The sequence below is a fragment of the Chaetodon trifascialis genome, chromosome 20 (assembly GCF_039877785.1).
Source record: "Chaetodon trifascialis isolate fChaTrf1 chromosome 20, fChaTrf1.hap1, whole genome shotgun sequence".
Lineage (NCBI taxonomy): Eukaryota > Metazoa > Chordata > Actinopteri > Chaetodontiformes > Chaetodontidae > Chaetodon > Chaetodon trifascialis.
In genome coordinates, this window is record NC_092075.1 from 11,171,657 (window position 1) to 11,189,169 (window position 17,513).

The 17,513-nt window shown below is 40.3% G+C and overlaps 1 protein-coding gene across 2 annotated transcripts; it reads left to right on the top strand.

The window, feature by feature from the left end:
• Positions 1–769: 769 nt before the first annotated feature.
• On the top strand, positions 770–14,724 carry LOC139348492 (calsenilin-like). 2 transcript variants are annotated; one of them, XM_070988664.1, is made up of 10 exons: positions 770–874; positions 1,002–1,091; positions 4,652–4,826; positions 10,177–10,301; positions 13,042–13,111; positions 13,452–13,522; positions 13,614–13,721; positions 13,815–13,919; positions 14,002–14,064; positions 14,177–14,724. In XM_070988664.1, exons 2-10 carry the CDS (start codon positions 1,086–1,088, stop codon positions 14,222–14,224), a joined length of 771 nt encoding a protein of 256 aa, XP_070844765.1. In that variant the 5' UTR covers positions 770–874; positions 1,002–1,085; the 3' UTR covers positions 14,225–14,724. The 2 variants fall into 2 exon arrangements, with proteins under 2 accessions (XP_070844765.1, XP_070844764.1); XM_070988663.1 differs by lacking the exon at positions 770–874 and having other exon boundaries at positions 899–1,091.
• The last annotated feature ends 2,789 nt before the right edge of the window (positions 14,725–17,513 follow it).

The window sequence follows — 17,513 nt, forward strand, 5'->3', positions numbered from 1 at the left end:
CAGTACAAAGTGTGCACTGTGCGAACTGGGCTATAATGTCAAACTTCAATGTCAAATGTTTTAACTGAGTGGTTTCAGCAGATTATAAAACAACATGCAGCCTGTTTATTCAATGTTTTGTCATCTTCTGAGGTTTGAGAGCATTTGGAAAGAAAAAAATCAAACCATAAACCTCCTGAATTCACAATTCAACAACTTCAATTGTACTAAAAGATCTCTCTGAGTAACAAATCATGACCGTTTTTCCTCTCAATAACAAACCAAAAAACGCAGTTTTGCATGTTGATAAATTGCCATCGTGATCCTGCAAATTGTGCACGACTTTTTCAGGTAGAAGAAAGTGACGCATCACAGTTTGTCCCCCAAAAAACAAACTGTGGCTGAATGAAAATGAGAAATTGATAAAGGCAGCCTACAAGATTGTCCTGTCTGTTGATGGGAAAGACTGTAAATCCAATAATATAATATTCCTCCTGTTATTATTATTATTATTATTATTATTATTGTTATTATTATGTCCGAGCAGGATCATACAGAGAGCCAAGCACGCAGAGCTATAAAAGAAAGAGAATGTATTTGGTCAGTATGTGTCACAGGAATCCTTTTTAATTTCCTCAGAGAGTCAGACTGTTAGTGCCTGTCTGACTTTGGACCCATACACCATTACTGCAGGTTATAATATGTCTGGCACTGCTAATAATATTTGTCACGATGTAAGCGCCTCATCCACACCTTGCTCTATATATTGTCCGCCTCCTCTTCACTTGTTGGGACCAGCGTTAGCAGACCTGATGCTCTTGCTGTATCTATTGAGGATCTTGACTCTCCTGCAGACTGCCTGATCTCTTGCCTCTTCAGGGTCATTTGTTAAGCGGTAGCTGCGATGATTATAGTTTTATAGTGTTTCTGCTCAGCTCAGTGTGTGAGCTCAGGACTCTGAGCAGCTGTGCTCCTCCTTCAAATAGCTGTTTTCTCTCTTGTCTCCCTGCATGCTGCTGCAGATCACTAGAGGGTCGCTTCAGGAGCACAAGCGCAGGAGGATTGCAGCGATTTTTCTGCAAAACAGCAGCTCAAATCCAGGCGCAATGCAGGTACAATAAACATTTATTACTACAGGCTTTGATTTACTTATTGCTTGAACAGACTAACATGCAGGATTCATTGAAATTCCTGTATGTGTCTGTAGTGCACCTGTGGTACTGTGTAGCAAACTTACTATGACCTTAATACTTTGGAATTTATCAACAGTACAAAGTATTAAAACTTAACTGAACATTACAGGGAAAAAGCATTTTAGTGAGGCATGCATTGTGATCTCCAGTGGTGGAAGAAGCACTCAAATACTTTGCATGTAAGTAGTAAGTGGAGAAGTATCACAGTAAAAATTACTTAAAATATAAAAGATAAAAAAATAATAAGTATGCCCGTTTGAAAGTAATATATGTGCATCATATTATTGGGATGTTATAATTATTAATGCACTAACGTGCAAGCAGAATTTTAATGTTGTAGCTGGTTGGTGTGGAGCTAACTTTAACAACTTTATATGCTGTAAATTTGATCTATAAAAATGCATTATATTTTACTTATTGACCATATGCAGTGACGTGAAAGTACTAAGTAATATAAATACATAATGTACACCTGTTTCAGATGAGACTTCAGACCAGAAAACCTAAATCATATTGAATACAGAAATAAAGCATGACAGGTGGTAAAAAGTCATGTTCAGCTGTGCAGGCAGCAGGATCTGAAGCCTGGACACAAGCTTTGAAAAGATCCGAAGCGGGCAAACAGTAGGTTTGTCATTTCACTGAAACATCCATCACCACTGGAGGAAAGACACGATCTTGGCAGAAAGCAGGCTGTCTCTTTGTTTTAGCTTGTGTGTGTGTGCATGCGTGCATGTGTGTGTGCGCGTGCGTGCACAGTAACATATGTGATGATCGGTGGAGGATGGTCGCCCACAGTGTTCACGATGGCTCAGATGATCACAGGCAGCATCTCGCTCCTCGGCACACATGGCTTCAGGTCTTTTAATAATGCAGCGCTCTGGATGCAGAGACCACAGTCTACCCTCCCCTCAGATCTTTTAGTTTCTCCAGTTTCTCAGCATGGAGTCAGGGAAATTCTAAATGGGTCACAGGTGATTTAGTATGACTGATATTTTATCATTTGGTTATTATATTATATGTTACCCCTAACCATAAGACACTCCAGAACCGCGAGGACTACTTTTTAGCTTTTTCCTATGGTTGTGTATCTGGCATGGGTGCATGCAGTGTGAGTGCATGCATGTGTGAGTACAGTAATTGTCTGTTTGCTTTTGTGGCTTTTGGATGATCCATCCAGCATCAGTCTTAGTGTTTTACTTGTCGTCATCATTCACCTGAAAATGCCAGCCAGCTCTGATATTTTATTGATGCAGTTTTAAGGAGTGTGAATTATTGAGCGACATCCTCAATGCTCTGTATGCTTTGGCATCCCTTCATATTCATATAGGGGACCACGGGGACAGAGGAGTTCCCCAGATAGTGGCTCTGTCTATTTTTTCTACAAACTCTTTACATTACATACGCAACAACCTCTTAAAGATAGTTGTTTTATTTATAAGGCCCATTATCGCAAGCAAGGAGAAGACTTGCTGAGACAAAGGAGACAAGAGCATTAAGAAAACCGCCTCTAAAGGTCCAAACAACAAAAGGAAGGAATGAGCCAAATCTAAAGTGGAAGAAAAAAGAAAGTGCTGGGTAAAACAGGGTATTATACAGTAACACTGAAAGTCAACACATACTGTACGAGACACAGTCCAACAAAGACGGTCCCTGAAAAAACAAAATATTCACAACAGAAAGAGAACCAATCACACAAAACCCAAAGGCATCGCAGCTATCATCCTAAATCTGTTGTACTGTTTAAATTCAGCAGCTCAGATATGAACAGCTTAATTATTGCTGAAATATTAAACTGAATATAGAAACAGAGATTGTGCATCCAGTGTGAGGTAAGAGGATGTTACATGATGGTGCAAATAATTGGAAACAAGAGAGCTCACATGTCCCTATTCTCATAAGTGCTCATGTTAGAAGAATATTAGATTTTTGTACTCTCTTCTTCCAGAAACGAAACACATTTAAAAGTTCCTTCATATTTATGTATAATGCCTAAAAATACCACTTTTTTTTACAGAACTATGGAAACTGATCCCTTGTGAACTGCAACATTGAAATATGCTTGACACAAATGTAGGTGCAAAGAGTCTGAGTATGATAAACACAAATAAATCTTTCTAATCAACACTCGGTAATATCAAATGAGCAGTGTTTGAGCATTGAAGTATTGATTACTGAGGTATCGATCTGTTCATCCATACTCACCAGTTGGCTGGATATCTGACCTGCTGCTGGTCCATCTGTCACAAGAGCCTCGCTGTGTTTAACTATATATAGCGATGAAAGCAGATCTAGCTTGCCAGTGCCAAAGCTGCTGTCATGTCATACCACCATTATTGATTAAAACCTTTCTGAATATATAACTTGTCCTTCCCAAAAGGCAGTTATGGGGAGCTGTGCAGGTGGAAAATGTGCTTAAATTGGGCTCAGTGTGAGATGCTGCTGTAGCAGACATGTAATATGTCAGATGTTAAAGGCAGGGTGAGTCATTCTGGAGAAAGATTGCTGATGATGAATTTGAAATGCAGTGAATGCTAACTGTCTGGTCTGTTAGTGAGAAAAAATACAGTTTTTGTACACAGGCCTGGTTCAGTTAATGGGAAACAAAGAAAGAGGGTTGGACCGAACCACACAACACTATTGCAGCTGATCAGCAAGAGGTGGCGTTTGTGCACTGGACGAGAAGTGTAGGGGAGATGGAAGCACTAAATCTGGCATATTGACGTGTAATAACATTGAAACAAAGGAGAGATGAAGATTTTAGTCATGTGTACCTAGCAGCTGATAAACTTAGTCTGTAGGCTTGAAGACCTGTTGGCCGAAAACACAGAACTCCAAGTTGCAGTGCAGAGACATTTTCTTTTTTTTGAGTACTTTGGGGGCATTTCCAGCATTATTTAATGTGTTATGTGTTAACATGTAATTACAGTGCAGCAGAGAACTGACAAGACATGATAGGAGAGAGTGGGATGATGATGATGATGATGATGATCATCATCATCATCATCATCATCATCTTTATCATCATCAGTCCTAAATACAAGGTACAGCTGAGGCCGGTGGGGATGGTGTTTGTTTATTGGTGAAATTTATGATGCTCAATGAAAAGTGAAGAGATCTGTACCAATTTACATGGTAATCCATCCAATCATTGTTCACTTTGAGAAACCCCATGGTGGCATTCAAAGTGCACCGAAGTTGTATTAGATTCATCCTCGGTACCAAATGTCATGAAATAGCTTGAATAATTGTTGACATATTTCAGAGCGGTGGACCATCTGCCCATCCGCTGAGCAAACTTGTCTGCCATAACAACAGAAATCACAGCAGGGGTGCTTGTTTTCTTCTCCCTGCCTGCTGGTGTGGTCAGGTGAACCCTCTGGTGGAGACCTCTAAAACTACACAAGTACCATAAGGTCTGTCTGCAACGAGTTTCTCTTGTCTCTCTCAGGGGACAGTTTCTTTTCTGTCCTCCTCAGGCGGACGAGAAGGCGGTGGATGGCGGTCTGCTGCCCGATGCCAACGGGAAAGATCCAAACCCGGGTGGACAAACAGAGGGCTCCAAGTGGCAGAGACCACGGATCTCTCGTAAATCTCTGATGAAATGCTGTCTCGTCAAGTGGATTATCGCCAGTACCACGCAACAAGGACCAGGTACAGGCCCATAAAGAGACACACCACCAGGCCCACACCCAAAACCACAACACAACATATTGAATATCTGCATGATTGTGTGTGACAGCTGGGGAAGCAGAGCAAAGCAGGAGGGAGATACAGTAGGAGAGCAGGCCTTCAATCCCCTGCACTACAGAATACATGAATTTTAAAGCACCTGACCCATCTACAGCATGTATCTTTTGTATGTTATTGCCCCTCTTTCCCTCTAGTCAGTGTTTACAGCGCAGACCTCTCTCTTCACCAAACGCCACTTCATCTCAGAAGCTAATCAGTCAATGAAGGGCCCGCTGCCGCTTTCCCTCTCACCTCTGATCCTCCTTCATAGAATTAAGTTTGATCCATCACACATCCCTCCCTCCCTCTCAAACAAGTGCAAAAACACATAGCTGTGGGTGTCCTTTCATCATGTTTACGTATCACAAATGGTGAAGTGGTATCTTCTCAAGATGAAGAGCACAGTGCCTTCCACAGATTGCCCCTACGTGCCCCCATTCTCTTGGTTTGTCTGAATTATTGACACTGTCCTTCTGTGCGGGCAGACAGTCAGCTGTGTGCGTGCACTTGACAAGCAGCACAGACATTTCTACAGTCTGTCAAAGCAATATCACACAATCCCTGTCCTTCAACTGATGTGGAAGCAGTCTCTCTGAATTGTTAGATTACCCACTGACATTTGAATCAGACTGGCTAACAAACACAGTGATGAGCAGACAAAAATCTCTCCTCTGTGCTTTCCAGAAATTTCCCGCTGTTGTCATCCAGGCTCGTTTACTGCTGACTTCTCTCTCTGCCAACAGACAGATGGCCATGAGCCTCGGACACCACACTGATGAAAACAGTCACAGAACAAATGCTCTGATGACTGAAGTATTTTGCCTGTAAAACATCATACAACTGAAATATTTTGCATCCCTAATTTGGATATCAGGAGATGGTTCTGATCATTCATTTGTGAGGCTTTTAAGAAAATCTACAGCAGGATTGCACTGAATCACTACTCAAATACATCAGTTTTCTAACTTACTATTATTTTCACCCATCAGGACTGTTTCCTATTAAAATGGAAACGTTTCTTAAAGGTTTAGGCACATCTCCTCAACTTGAACGCCACCCAGTGGTCTGCAGACATTATAGCACCTGAATATCTCCTGCACCGCCGTCTGTGTACAGTAAGAGGTGGATTGCACTCACTCCCACACAGGTTGTGTCATGCAGAACAACTCAATAAAAAGGCTGGTGGTTTCCAGAGATGTGCTCTCCCAGAATCACATGTTCCTAACATTTAAAAGGACATGCTGGAAAATGTGTTATTATAATGAAAAAGATGTTGAATTCCATGATGCAATGTACAGCATGAACAAAGGTTTTTAAATGCCTGTTTGGCTGTGACACTAAATGTTGGCAAACCCACTGCTGCACTGTTACACTACAAATCTCTCCCTCTTTTGTTTTTTTTAATCATAGTCTTCATTTCTAAAGGGCTTCTTTGAATGTTCTCTTATAATAAAGGTTCTTATAGAAGCGCAACCAATATCTTGCACAAATAATTACAGTATCTTGTTACTTACTTTGCTTTATTAATGCTTTTGAGGGTTTACCGATTTTGCTGTTTGGAAAGGAAACGAGGGTATTTTCCTGTGTGAAATCAGCAAATCCAGAAGTCTAAATATTTTGGCTGCAGTTGGGCCTCCTGCACATTCTGCTCCTTGATAACTGTATGAGAGGAAGCCAACTGTCATATAATATTACAGACAGTGAGAACATCTGCGCTCTCTGTCAAATCGTATCAGCTGTTAAAAGGAGATCCATGAATGGCCGACAGATGATGGAAATACTGCAATAAAAATGGCATCTAGAATGGCATCCCTTTAGAAACATCCTTGTTTGACAATGCCATTCAAAGTTTGATGATGCACAGTGCAAGACATGTGTATGAAGCCTTTCCAGAAAGGTGATTTCATCTCAAAAAAAATCAAATGAATGAGTTAAAGGCGTGCACTAAGAAGCGGAGCTGAGAGAGAATAAAGTTAAGAGTGTTTAAATGTGTGACGAGAACTTGTGTGATAGATTTTTGATTGATGGCCTCGGGCTCTGAGCTATAATGCTCTCACTGCAGTCATTAAAAGCCGACGGTGAGACTGATGGCTGCACTGTCTGCATCTCTGCATGCTTAAGCCACCTCACTCTTGTCTGTATTTAATAGAAGAACAGGGATAGCTCAGCACTTAGGGTGCATTAAACAGTATAATGCTGCATTATTTTTATGGCAGGCGAGTTTCCACATGAGCTCATACATCTTGCATGTTGGTGTAATGGCTGAGTGTGTTTCTGATCTGGTGAGGTAGGATGAACCCACATGTCAAAAACACTGCAAAAATCCATGTTCTAAGGCAAAGGATAACTAGTTGTACCGTTTTATGAGACAATCCATCACCTCTGATTTCACAGTTTACACACTGCTGACTCATAAGGTAAAGTTAAGCATATTATTTTTTAGGGTTATTTTGCAATGCGAGACATATCCACTTGTGCAGCTCTGATGATGGTTTATTTTCCAAGTAGTTTTTGGAATGGCACTATCCCAATACATTAGTTATTTCAGTATCAGTTTGAGATAAGTCCTTTTACATAAACCCTCCCAGCATTTCTGGCCCGCTTTCTCTCCATAGACCAATATTTAAGCTCTGAGCAATTGATTTCCTCTCCACCCCCCATCCTACTTTAACTGGGTCCATTAAGTTTTGCCGAGTCATCAGTTGTGAACTATACTCATATTCATCTCCTCCATCACAGCTCAATCATACAAAGACTCACTCATGTCTGAACAGCAACTTGCAGGCTTGTGAAAAAGCCTTTTGAGACCAGGAGGACTCACCGCATGTATGCCGTGTGGAGCATTTTTCACAATCAGCCTCTGAGGTGTGCAGGAGGCCGCAGCACAGATATAATTCACTTCAACTTTACTATTCTTAACTACAACGTTTTTACAGTCACAACGGTCACAATGTTTATCAGCTCTGAGTCAATCCCTCTGAGTTATTGACCATGCGTAGTGCTGAATTACCCTAGTAGACACAAGCAGCGCCACAGAGGGCAGGGCAGGCTCCTTTATTCTAAGTGCTGTTCATATCCCAGCCATCAGCAAATGTGGATCAATGCTTGGTTTTACAGCTTTACATCCTTGAAATGACTGAGCAAATCAAAGCACGTGGACTGTCAATCAGAGACTATTAGTAAAGAAATTCCTTCAGTAATAACCCCACCACCACCGCCACCGCCACACACAGACTGAGGACAGAGTGAGAGTAGATGGAGTGAGTGGGGGTGGAGCCCCTGAGTTGATGGAGTTGTGGGAGAGATCCTAAAATGAACCGGCCCAGGACGTAAAATGCCAGCGAGTAGTAACAGAGATGGATCATTTGCGAGTGGAGGTAGCTTTGGATGATTTTGGGGGATTGATATTTCCTTGCAGGAGCACATGCTGGACCTTGAACCTGTTTACTTAAAGGAGGATGCTCTGCACTCAGTCTATTAGCTTTTTATCAGCTCAGTGGTTTAAGTCAGGAGTTTCGCTTAAGTGAACGTAGTAGCTGATGCCTGTACAGAAACGCTGATAAAAAAAACAAGGTGACTGGAGGACAGAGAGGATGTTTGTGATGATCCAAGCTGATCACATTCAGCATCACTCTTACAAAGGCATTTGTTGACGTTAAGTTTTTTTAAAAGGTCTTTTGTATAGGCAGGAGCTAATGCAAGGCGACAATGGGATTGGATGGCATGGAAGTTATTGCCATTGTTGTTGTCATTGGACTGTTTGTTGTGGTGCTCAAACAGTTTGGGATTTGGGAGCCCTTATCGCTCGAAGGTAAGACATAAAGAGCAAGTTTGAGGACGTGAAATCAGGATGTTTGCATGTCAGAACCTTCATCTTTGGTCTTCCATGTAGCATCAGAACACAAGTGGTGTCAAACTTCGTTGCTTTTTGATTTTGTTGACTGATAGCATGCCAAGCCAGCTGTAGTTTATTGAGGGATAGATTCATATTTTCAAGTCTTCTTAAAACAATTAAAATCAACATTCACATACATAGAAAGAGTTACTGGGCACTGTAATTCTCCCTCCTGTTCATATAGTGATGTTATTTTTAAAATGCGAATCTATCCTTTCATTGTGTTGGTAAATTTTGTGTCAAGTCAAATATTTTAACCATTCTGCCATTTTCTTCTTCTTCCCCCCTCATTTCCTCATCACCTTTCCTCATTCTGTGTTTTTCTTGTAAAGATGGTGAGTACTTCTGGGGCTGTTCCTCTGTGCATTGTTATTTAATTTCACTTCATCCCAGCTGTTTCTATAAACTGTTTCCCTTATTTATTTCATATTTTTTTGCACTGAATTTGAACAGTTTTGTCCCTTTGGCTGATATAATAACCCTCTTTTTTATGGATTCCTCCCTGCAGACATGTAGACTTGTCAAACACAGGTGTCACTAATAAGATTAATTATGGCTGCAGTGGATTTAGGTGTGTTGTTGTGCATACTGGCTCAGTGATAGGCTAAACGGAACTTCATCAGCGTTAATTAGTGACCGCTGTGATTTTCTGTTAAGGCTCAAGTTAAGGCTTTGTCTGACATCGCTCCCTGTTTGCTACCTGCGTTTACCTTTCCACCATTTTACTGAAGATGAAATTCATGCTTTTTAATGCAACAGTGGCCTTAAAAATGTCCACAACAGAGCGAACACGAGTTAGTAGGAAGTAGTAGGGAATGAGTGAGAAACACGGCTAAGTGTCCACAATTACAGGCCTTTGTTCCTAACTGCGCTTACCTGCTAGCTGTCCTCTGCAGCATATCTGCTTGTTTCCTCTGACCATATTTATTTCTTCCCACCACTGTTTCTCCAAGCTACAAGTTGCTCTCTCTCATAATTTGTCCCGGTTCTCTGTGGAAAAATCTTTCCCTCTGACTCATCATTTTTATCCAATACTGTACTCACTCCTTCTTATCTCCCACCCATTTCCTTGTCTCACCTTTCCTTCTTAAACCTCTCCATTTTTGTTTTCAAATTTCTGTTTTGTTTGTGTAAAGATGGTGAGCATTTTGAGTTATGTGCTGTCATTTTCATTTTCTGCCTCCCATCTATTTTGATTTTCTAGAATTTTCAACTCCTCCCCCACCCTTCCTTTCCTTTTCTTTCTTTCTTTCTTTCTTTCTTTCTTTCTTTCTTTCTTTCTTTCTTTCTTTCTTTCTTTCTTTCTTGTCTTACCTCTATTTCTCCCCTCCTTTCTTCCTTCCCCATCCCCCTGTCTTCTCTGTTTCCCGCTGACAGACAGCTGTGACGGCGACCTTGAACTCTCCATGGTGCGTCACCAACCCGAGGGCCTCGACCAGCTCCAAGCCCAGACACAGTTCACCAGAAAGGAGCTTCAGTCACTTTACAGGGGCTTCAAAAATGTATGAAAACAATTGGCACAGTCAGGGGTAGTTGTTCATACAAACGAGAAAGAATGAGATTCTATTTTTGCAAATGTCATCAGACATGACAGCAACTTTTTTACGAGCATGTTGTCGTCACCTTGGCAGTTATCTGTGAAGCTTTAACAATAGCAATGGCGGCTTAGGGGGGCAGCTGAAAGCCAACTTTTGGACAGTATTTAAAAACCCTTAAACTAAATATACACCACATGGCCTTTATTTCTAAAACTATGGACCTCAGTCTGCTGCTTTAACAGCTTCCACTCCTCTGTGAAGATGGTGAACGGGGGTAGACAATAAAATACAAGGTGAGGATAGAAATTAAGTCACGAATGGTAAGAGAGACAACAACAATACAACAATATGGGTTGTTTAATAGTTGGGTTGCGTTATCATAACCACACAGTATGTACTCTTTTCAGCATGTGTTTAGGTGTGTATGTGAGAGACATAGTGAGCATGTATGTGTGAGCAGTACATGTATGTCTGCATGGGCCCAAAATGTGTGAGAAACTGTCTCTTTGTGGACGTGAACCTTGGCTTTCCCCAAACTGTTGGAAGCACGTAAAGCCAACCTGTGACTCCTCATCACCAGCTGCATATGTTTCCTCTTTCTCAGGCTCTTTTATTTAAACAGATGCTTGAAGAGGTAAAATCTTGCAGCAATTTACAGAAAAAACATAAAAAGTTTTTTTTTTTTAGCAGAAATATTGTTGATATATATTTTTACCATCTTCTGAGCACTCTAAAATATGATTCTCTGCTCTAATACTATAATATACCTAACTTAGAACAAAACCATGAAAAACTGAGTTTTTATCCATGTCCTTAAAGCAAAAAAATTAGTTAGATTGCATCAGTGTACAATATAAAATTCAAAATTTACACATTTACTCAGCGAATCAGATATTACAGATACCTTGTGCACTTTTGGACCACTAGTGGCATTGCACAGCAATTTTTTAATGAGCAGGTGTCTGCGTTCTTTAAATCTTTGTGTTCTACAAACACGCATAGAGCTGCAAACAGGTTATTGCAACCCACATTTACATACTGATTACTGATGGATCAAAGGAGGAAGTCAAGAGACATAGTACAAAGAGCGAGAAAGTACATAACATATTTAAGTAACGTCCCATAGTAGTAAAGTACATTTTAATCCATGATCTTTTCCTAAACTTAACCAAGCAGTCTTTGTGCTTAAAGCAAACTGCACCCATTTCTGGTACTCTCCAACTGTCATATTTGTCGTTTTGGGAGTCGTTGGCAATCGGCTTGTTCAGTCGTTTAGGTATGAGGACGCACACGCACAAGTGAAGTGGTAACATGATATATATTCATGCACTGCTCAGGTAGGTAATGCATATTGACAGTTAGTGACTGTAATGTGCCATTAAAGGCAGCTAATTGCCTTAAAGAGAGGCAGAAGAAGAGCACAAGCTGATGTAAGCAAATCAATCCTTAAAAGAAAAAAGCTTGCAAGTATGTTGTGAGGTTTCTGAGGGCAAAACGACAGCCATAATGAGTTGTGGTGGAAAATGTTGAGTGTGAACAAACCTCTAATGAAATTTGCACAGGTTATCTGTAAATAACCAGAGAGACCTTTTCCACAGCAGACGATCTGACTTGTCACAGCAGCAGGCGAAGAGACATTACTTATGTTACTTGTCCCACCTGAGCTTTTCCTGCTGTCGTAAGTCAAAATGTCGATGGTGAAAAAGATTTATATAGCAGCTTATTGCAGGTCTTAGTGAAACTGGATGCTGCAGGGTTTTTTGTATGTAATGAAAACCTGTATTTACAATGAACTGCCAATGCCTGGAGGATGAAAATATTACATATGACTCACCTATTTGGTCAGTGATATAAGAAATGTTCCTGCTGCTCCGCTAAGTGACATCTGCTAAAAAAACAGACCATTTTAATTGATTTTAGCTTTCAAAATCAAATGTTCTCTCGCTTGCTTTTTTCTGTGTTCGCGTTGTGCTGTTGTAGCCTACCGAGTCCTTTTCTTTTCTTGCATTTTCCCTCAATTTCCCCCAAAACTGGATGTAAGAACATGTCACGCCAGCTTGTAAACATGCAGCCTGTTCATTATTGTATTACTCTGGGGTACTTGCATTGCGAGGATTAATTAAAAAGCACAAAAGGCCTCAGTGAAGGTTTTCCCTGTTCAGTTAATGAAGATTTTGGATAACTTGCTCTCCCTCTAGTGGCCACATTCCCGCACTGCTGTCAGGAACAGTATCTGCACAGCATGATAGAATAACAGCATCAGTGACATTATCTTTAAATAATGGGCTCATCAGGCAGGATGATGAGTGATGTTTTACAAGAGGGGATTACTTTTGCAAGTTTTTCTACTCAAGAGCAAATCTAAGCCTCTGTGAAGCCATCTAGCAACTCTTAGTTCTGCTTCTCTGATGCCCATCTGCCCACAGATTGTTTCCCTAATTCTGTCATATGTTCGTCAGGTTAACAGAAGATTACTTTTCTCATATCAACTTATGAAATCTGAATTACATAATGCACATATTTGCTACAATCCTGAGCTGAAACTGGCAGCTGCAGAAAGTGCAGTTAATCTCAATCTGTTTAGTTTTTGACACATTTTTAAACAATATTTATGTTAAATCCTTGAAGCTGGATCAAAATCTAATGTCTTATAATAATTTAAGCAGCACTCACATAAGTGATGTAACTGTGTTTCTTTCAACAGGAATGCCCCAGTGGACTGGTGGATGAGGAAACTTTCAAGAGCATTTACTCCCAGTTCTTCCCTCAAGGAGGTAAAGTATATAAATAATGCAAAGATGCATCATATAAGCATTTTGCCTTTACTGACTCACTGCTGTTATTTCTTTGTCAACCATGCTCCTGTTTTGAATAGCAAGCTTCATTTCACAAGCTAATTTCAAAATGACTAAACACTGAAAATTAATTTGGTTAACCTGCATCAAAAATCATTCATCTCCAATGAATTGAAAGACAAGATGAAAAAGGTGTTAAATGTTTTAAGACAACAAAAGTTAGTCATGACTCAGTATAAAATAAAGTTGGAAATGTATTGCAATTAAACATGGCTAATTCCTGTTAATGTCCCACCCTGTATATTCATTATATTCTCAGATGCAACCACCTATGCACATTTCTTGTTCAACGCATTTGATATGGACAGAAGTGGCTCCATCCGGTTTGAGGTGAGTTCACTGTATGTTGATATATGGTCATTTATCGCAAAGATTTTTGTTTAATTAAAGCTAATGATCACACTTCCTCTTGCTTAAACAGGACTTTGTGATAGGATTGTCCGTGTTGCTTCGAGGTTCTGTTACAGAGAAACTGCGATGGGCATTTAACCTGTATGACATCAACAAAGACGGCTACGTTACTAAAGAGGTACATTCAACAACCAAAATCTCATTCATGAGAAAATACACCAAAATATGCTGCAGTGTCCTCATTTCTGCATATGTGCCATATGTTCTGCAGGAAATGATGGCAATAATGACCTCCATTTATGATATGATGGGCAGGTATACCTTACCCAGTGTACGAGACGATTCCCCTTTCGAGCATGTGGAGAGATTCTTCCAGGTACATTGCAACCAGTAAACCACAGGGTATAACCCTTCTCATCTGAATATACTGAATCCTGAACATGTCTGACATTTTTCAGAAAATGGACCGCAACAGAGACGGAGTGGTGACTATTGATGAATTCATTGACACCTGCCAAAAGGTGAACCCATCATCAAAGCAGCAGTTTTTAGCACACTGTGACTGACAGAGTTCATGCAGCTTTGTGCAAAAATAACACACTTCCTCTCGGATCTGTTTTCACCTCTCCACAGGATGAAAATATAATGGCTTCCATGCAGCTCTTTGAGAACGTCATCTAGTTACTGTAGATGGGTGTGGATCGGGGCTGCTGCATAGTGCTTCCAGCTGCAAGTCTCTGCCCTGAAATGACAGTCATCCTGAAAAGGAACAACTGAGTCATGCAACACATTTGACACATTTTAATACAAACTGGCAAACACTTTATTTTTCCAGTCAAACTGTTCTATGCAGAAAAGTCACTTGAAGAAATGTTTCTTTGCATGACCATTTTAATTTTGCACATGAAGAAAATGTGATAAAATGTCATCATTGCCAGATGAGCATGAGTGCTTGCCCACCATTTAAAAGCATGTGACGCAACCCACACTGAACACAACGAGAGGTTTCATTGTTGACCTCTTCCAAACTTAGGCAAATGAGAATACATTGTTACTGTATCATACTGTAAAGAAAAGAATCATGTTTCTAAGTTCGTCAGATTTTTGTGAAAACGTGAAACCCTGTCATTGTCTTGTTGACCCAAAACATGCTGGAATAAATATCTACCTTCACATAATGATACCTTGAATACCTTATTTTTATATAAATCATGCCTCACAAAAAAATAATGCAAACAAAAAAGGGAAAAAAGGGGAGGGCAGGCAGGCAGGCAGGCAGGCAGGCAGGCAGGCAGGCAGGCAGGCAGGCAGGCAGGCAGGCAGGCAGGCAGGCAGGCAGGCAGACACTGATGACAGGGTTCCAGGTAACAGGTTTAAAATAGTGGCATGAAATAATACAGTAACACAGGACAATTTCACATTATGTAAGTGGAGAGGCGCTGGAGGAGGCCAAGAGGGAGCAGCTGGATGACAAAAAATCAAATCAACAGGCATCATTAATCACTACTGGAAAAGTTAAGTTTCATAAATGTGATTTCAAATAGTCCAGGACAGCATCCCTGATGGTAACCCACTCTTCAAGGCCATCCACTAGAATAAAATGCTGAGATTAATTAAATCAAACAATCTCCAGAATCAGCTGTTTGAAAGAGTACACACAAAAACACAGTATAATAAAAATGGTCATTTAGAAATTGATGTACAGTGTTTTTAAATGCGGAGGGTCGAGGCACTTTTTAAGCAGTGGGTGCAGTACTGCACGCTTATGAGGGAACACAGCCAGCGGACCGAGAACTACGTCCAGTAGATAAAATGGTGGGACCAGCGCTGCATCCACAAATCTGGCTGGCATCACATCTAAAGGACTCAATGGAGGCTTTAATGAGTCCAGTTCACACTGAAAGGGCTTCAAACTGACTGAGAAAGGTCACAGTGTGGAGAAAGTTTACCAGCGACACGACCAATCATGAGTTTGATTTCAGGTTTGTTTGTAAGGAGGGACAAAATTGCTCACTGATCATGGGGGAGGCTTCAGACTATAAGAGATGTTTGAGTCTTTCTAACAATATGAAGAACACTATTTTGCTTATGAATGGATGTATTCATCATGGAGAACATGAATAGAGGAAATTAACTGAACATTAACACAGAATAAAATGAACAAGCACGACAGCCAGTTACATCTGGCTCTCAGAATTCTGCCACTTTCGTTTGAAATATCCAGATCAAGAGTCCAGTGGATGTCGAACAAGAGAGAAGATTGTTCAGAGAAGACTGGTCAGACTGATGAAATTGCTAAAAATTGGGAGACATTCCTTCAAGCAAAATCAAAGCGCTAAGATCTTTTGCTTGTGTCATGTGTAATGGGCCTGAAGATGATGTAAGCGTTCTAAATCCTTCGCACGTGGAGCTTTTATCTTGTTTGTATCCTGTTTTCAGTTTCCACACGAGGCTGGGATCTATCATAGCAAATATTAATATCCAGTAAATGATCATATCAAATGCATCAAAAAAAGCAATGAAATAAAGAACATACATTCAGTTATATGGAAAATTCATTGTGTTAATCTGATGTCAGAGGGGTACTGAACAAACCAACAATTGTGTGACCTCAAGAGGATCTTCTGTACCCACGACACAGAAGCTAAACTTCATCTAGTTCTTTGATTTCACCTGAGGGAATTTTCCCCTGATTTTTAGTCATCTGATTAGTCTGACCAGTCTTCTCTGAACAGTCATCGCTCTGTTCTACGTCCTCTGGACTCAACCATCATCGTCTTTGGATTTCACACAAAAAGAGTAGAATTCTTAGAGCTGATATCAACCATCCAGTGATGAACATGCTGTGCAAGTGTTCAGTTACAGTTATCTTCCTCTACTCTTGTTCTGCATGATGAATATATTCATTTAAAAGCAAAAATGTCTTCTGGATATTCAGTTTCAGACATCTCTTATAGTCTATCTTCTGTATTTCAAGTGCAAATGAAAAGCTGTACAAGTTTTAGTGAGTTTTTAAGGGTGCAAAATCATTGTATAATGTTCAAAATTGAATTACCAAGGGTTATTTTGTGTTGTTTTTCTTGTGTTGTTCTTCCACTAATTGATGTTCAGAAACTGACTGTAACTGCTGTGGGGTACAGAAATGTTGGTGGAAGTCGTAAAACAAAAACAACAGTGCAAATGAATCCTTAAAAAGAATATTCTTCTGCTAAACTTGCATTCATATTCACTGCCAAAGTTGGGACGCTGTGAAAAACTTGAATAAAACAGAATGTGTTTTTTAAATATCGGCTTATTCTGTATTTGATGCAGCAACACCTTTCAAACAAGTTGGGACAGGAGCAACTAAAGACTGGGAACGATGTGGAAAGCTCCAAAAACACCTGTTTGGATCATTCCACAGGTAAACAGGTTCATTGGTAACAGGTGATAGTGTCATGATTGGGTATGAAAGGGGCATCTTAGAAACGCTCAGTCGTTCACAAGCAAGGATGGAGAGAGGTTCACCACTTTGTGAACACATGATTGCATAAAGGATATTACTACATGAGCTCAGGAACACTTTGTAAAACTGTTGTCAGTAAGCACAGTTTGTTTGCAACTCCATTTTTGTTTATTTTTCTACACAGCATCCCAACTTTTTTAAAGTCAGGTTCGTATATAATTACTCTTCTTCTCGTGCTTTGACTATCTCCTTCTTCCTACAGGCAGTCCTGTTGGCTAAAGGGTCAGTTGAGGTCAATGAGCTCCATCTTAAAGGAGACAAAATAATGATTCCCAAAGCAGTGCAGAGCATTAGAAACATGCAGGCGTAAACATGTGAGCTTTTAATGAATAAAAGGGAGTACGAACAATGGTGGGAGCTGCTGCAGACATGCGGTGGAAAATAGCCCCAGCCTTTGCGTGAATAATAGGAGAAAACTAACTGTATGTGAAATGCCTCCATCAGCTGAAATCATTCAAAGTGTAC

Bases quoted from the DNA above. Each gene is read 5' to 3' on its own strand.
- LOC139348492 (XM_070988663.1), top strand. From the start codon at position 990: ATGCTGCTGCAGATCACTAGAGGGTCGCTTCAGGAGCACAAGCGCAGG. The intron at 13,523-13,613 runs GTGAGTTCACTG...TTGCTTAAACAG, and splicing joins GTGGCTCCATCCGGTTTGAG to GACTTTGTGATAGGATTGTC. The intron at 13,722-13,814 runs GTACATTCAACA...TATGTTCTGCAG, and splicing joins ACGGCTACGTTACTAAAGAG to GAAATGATGGCAATAATGAC.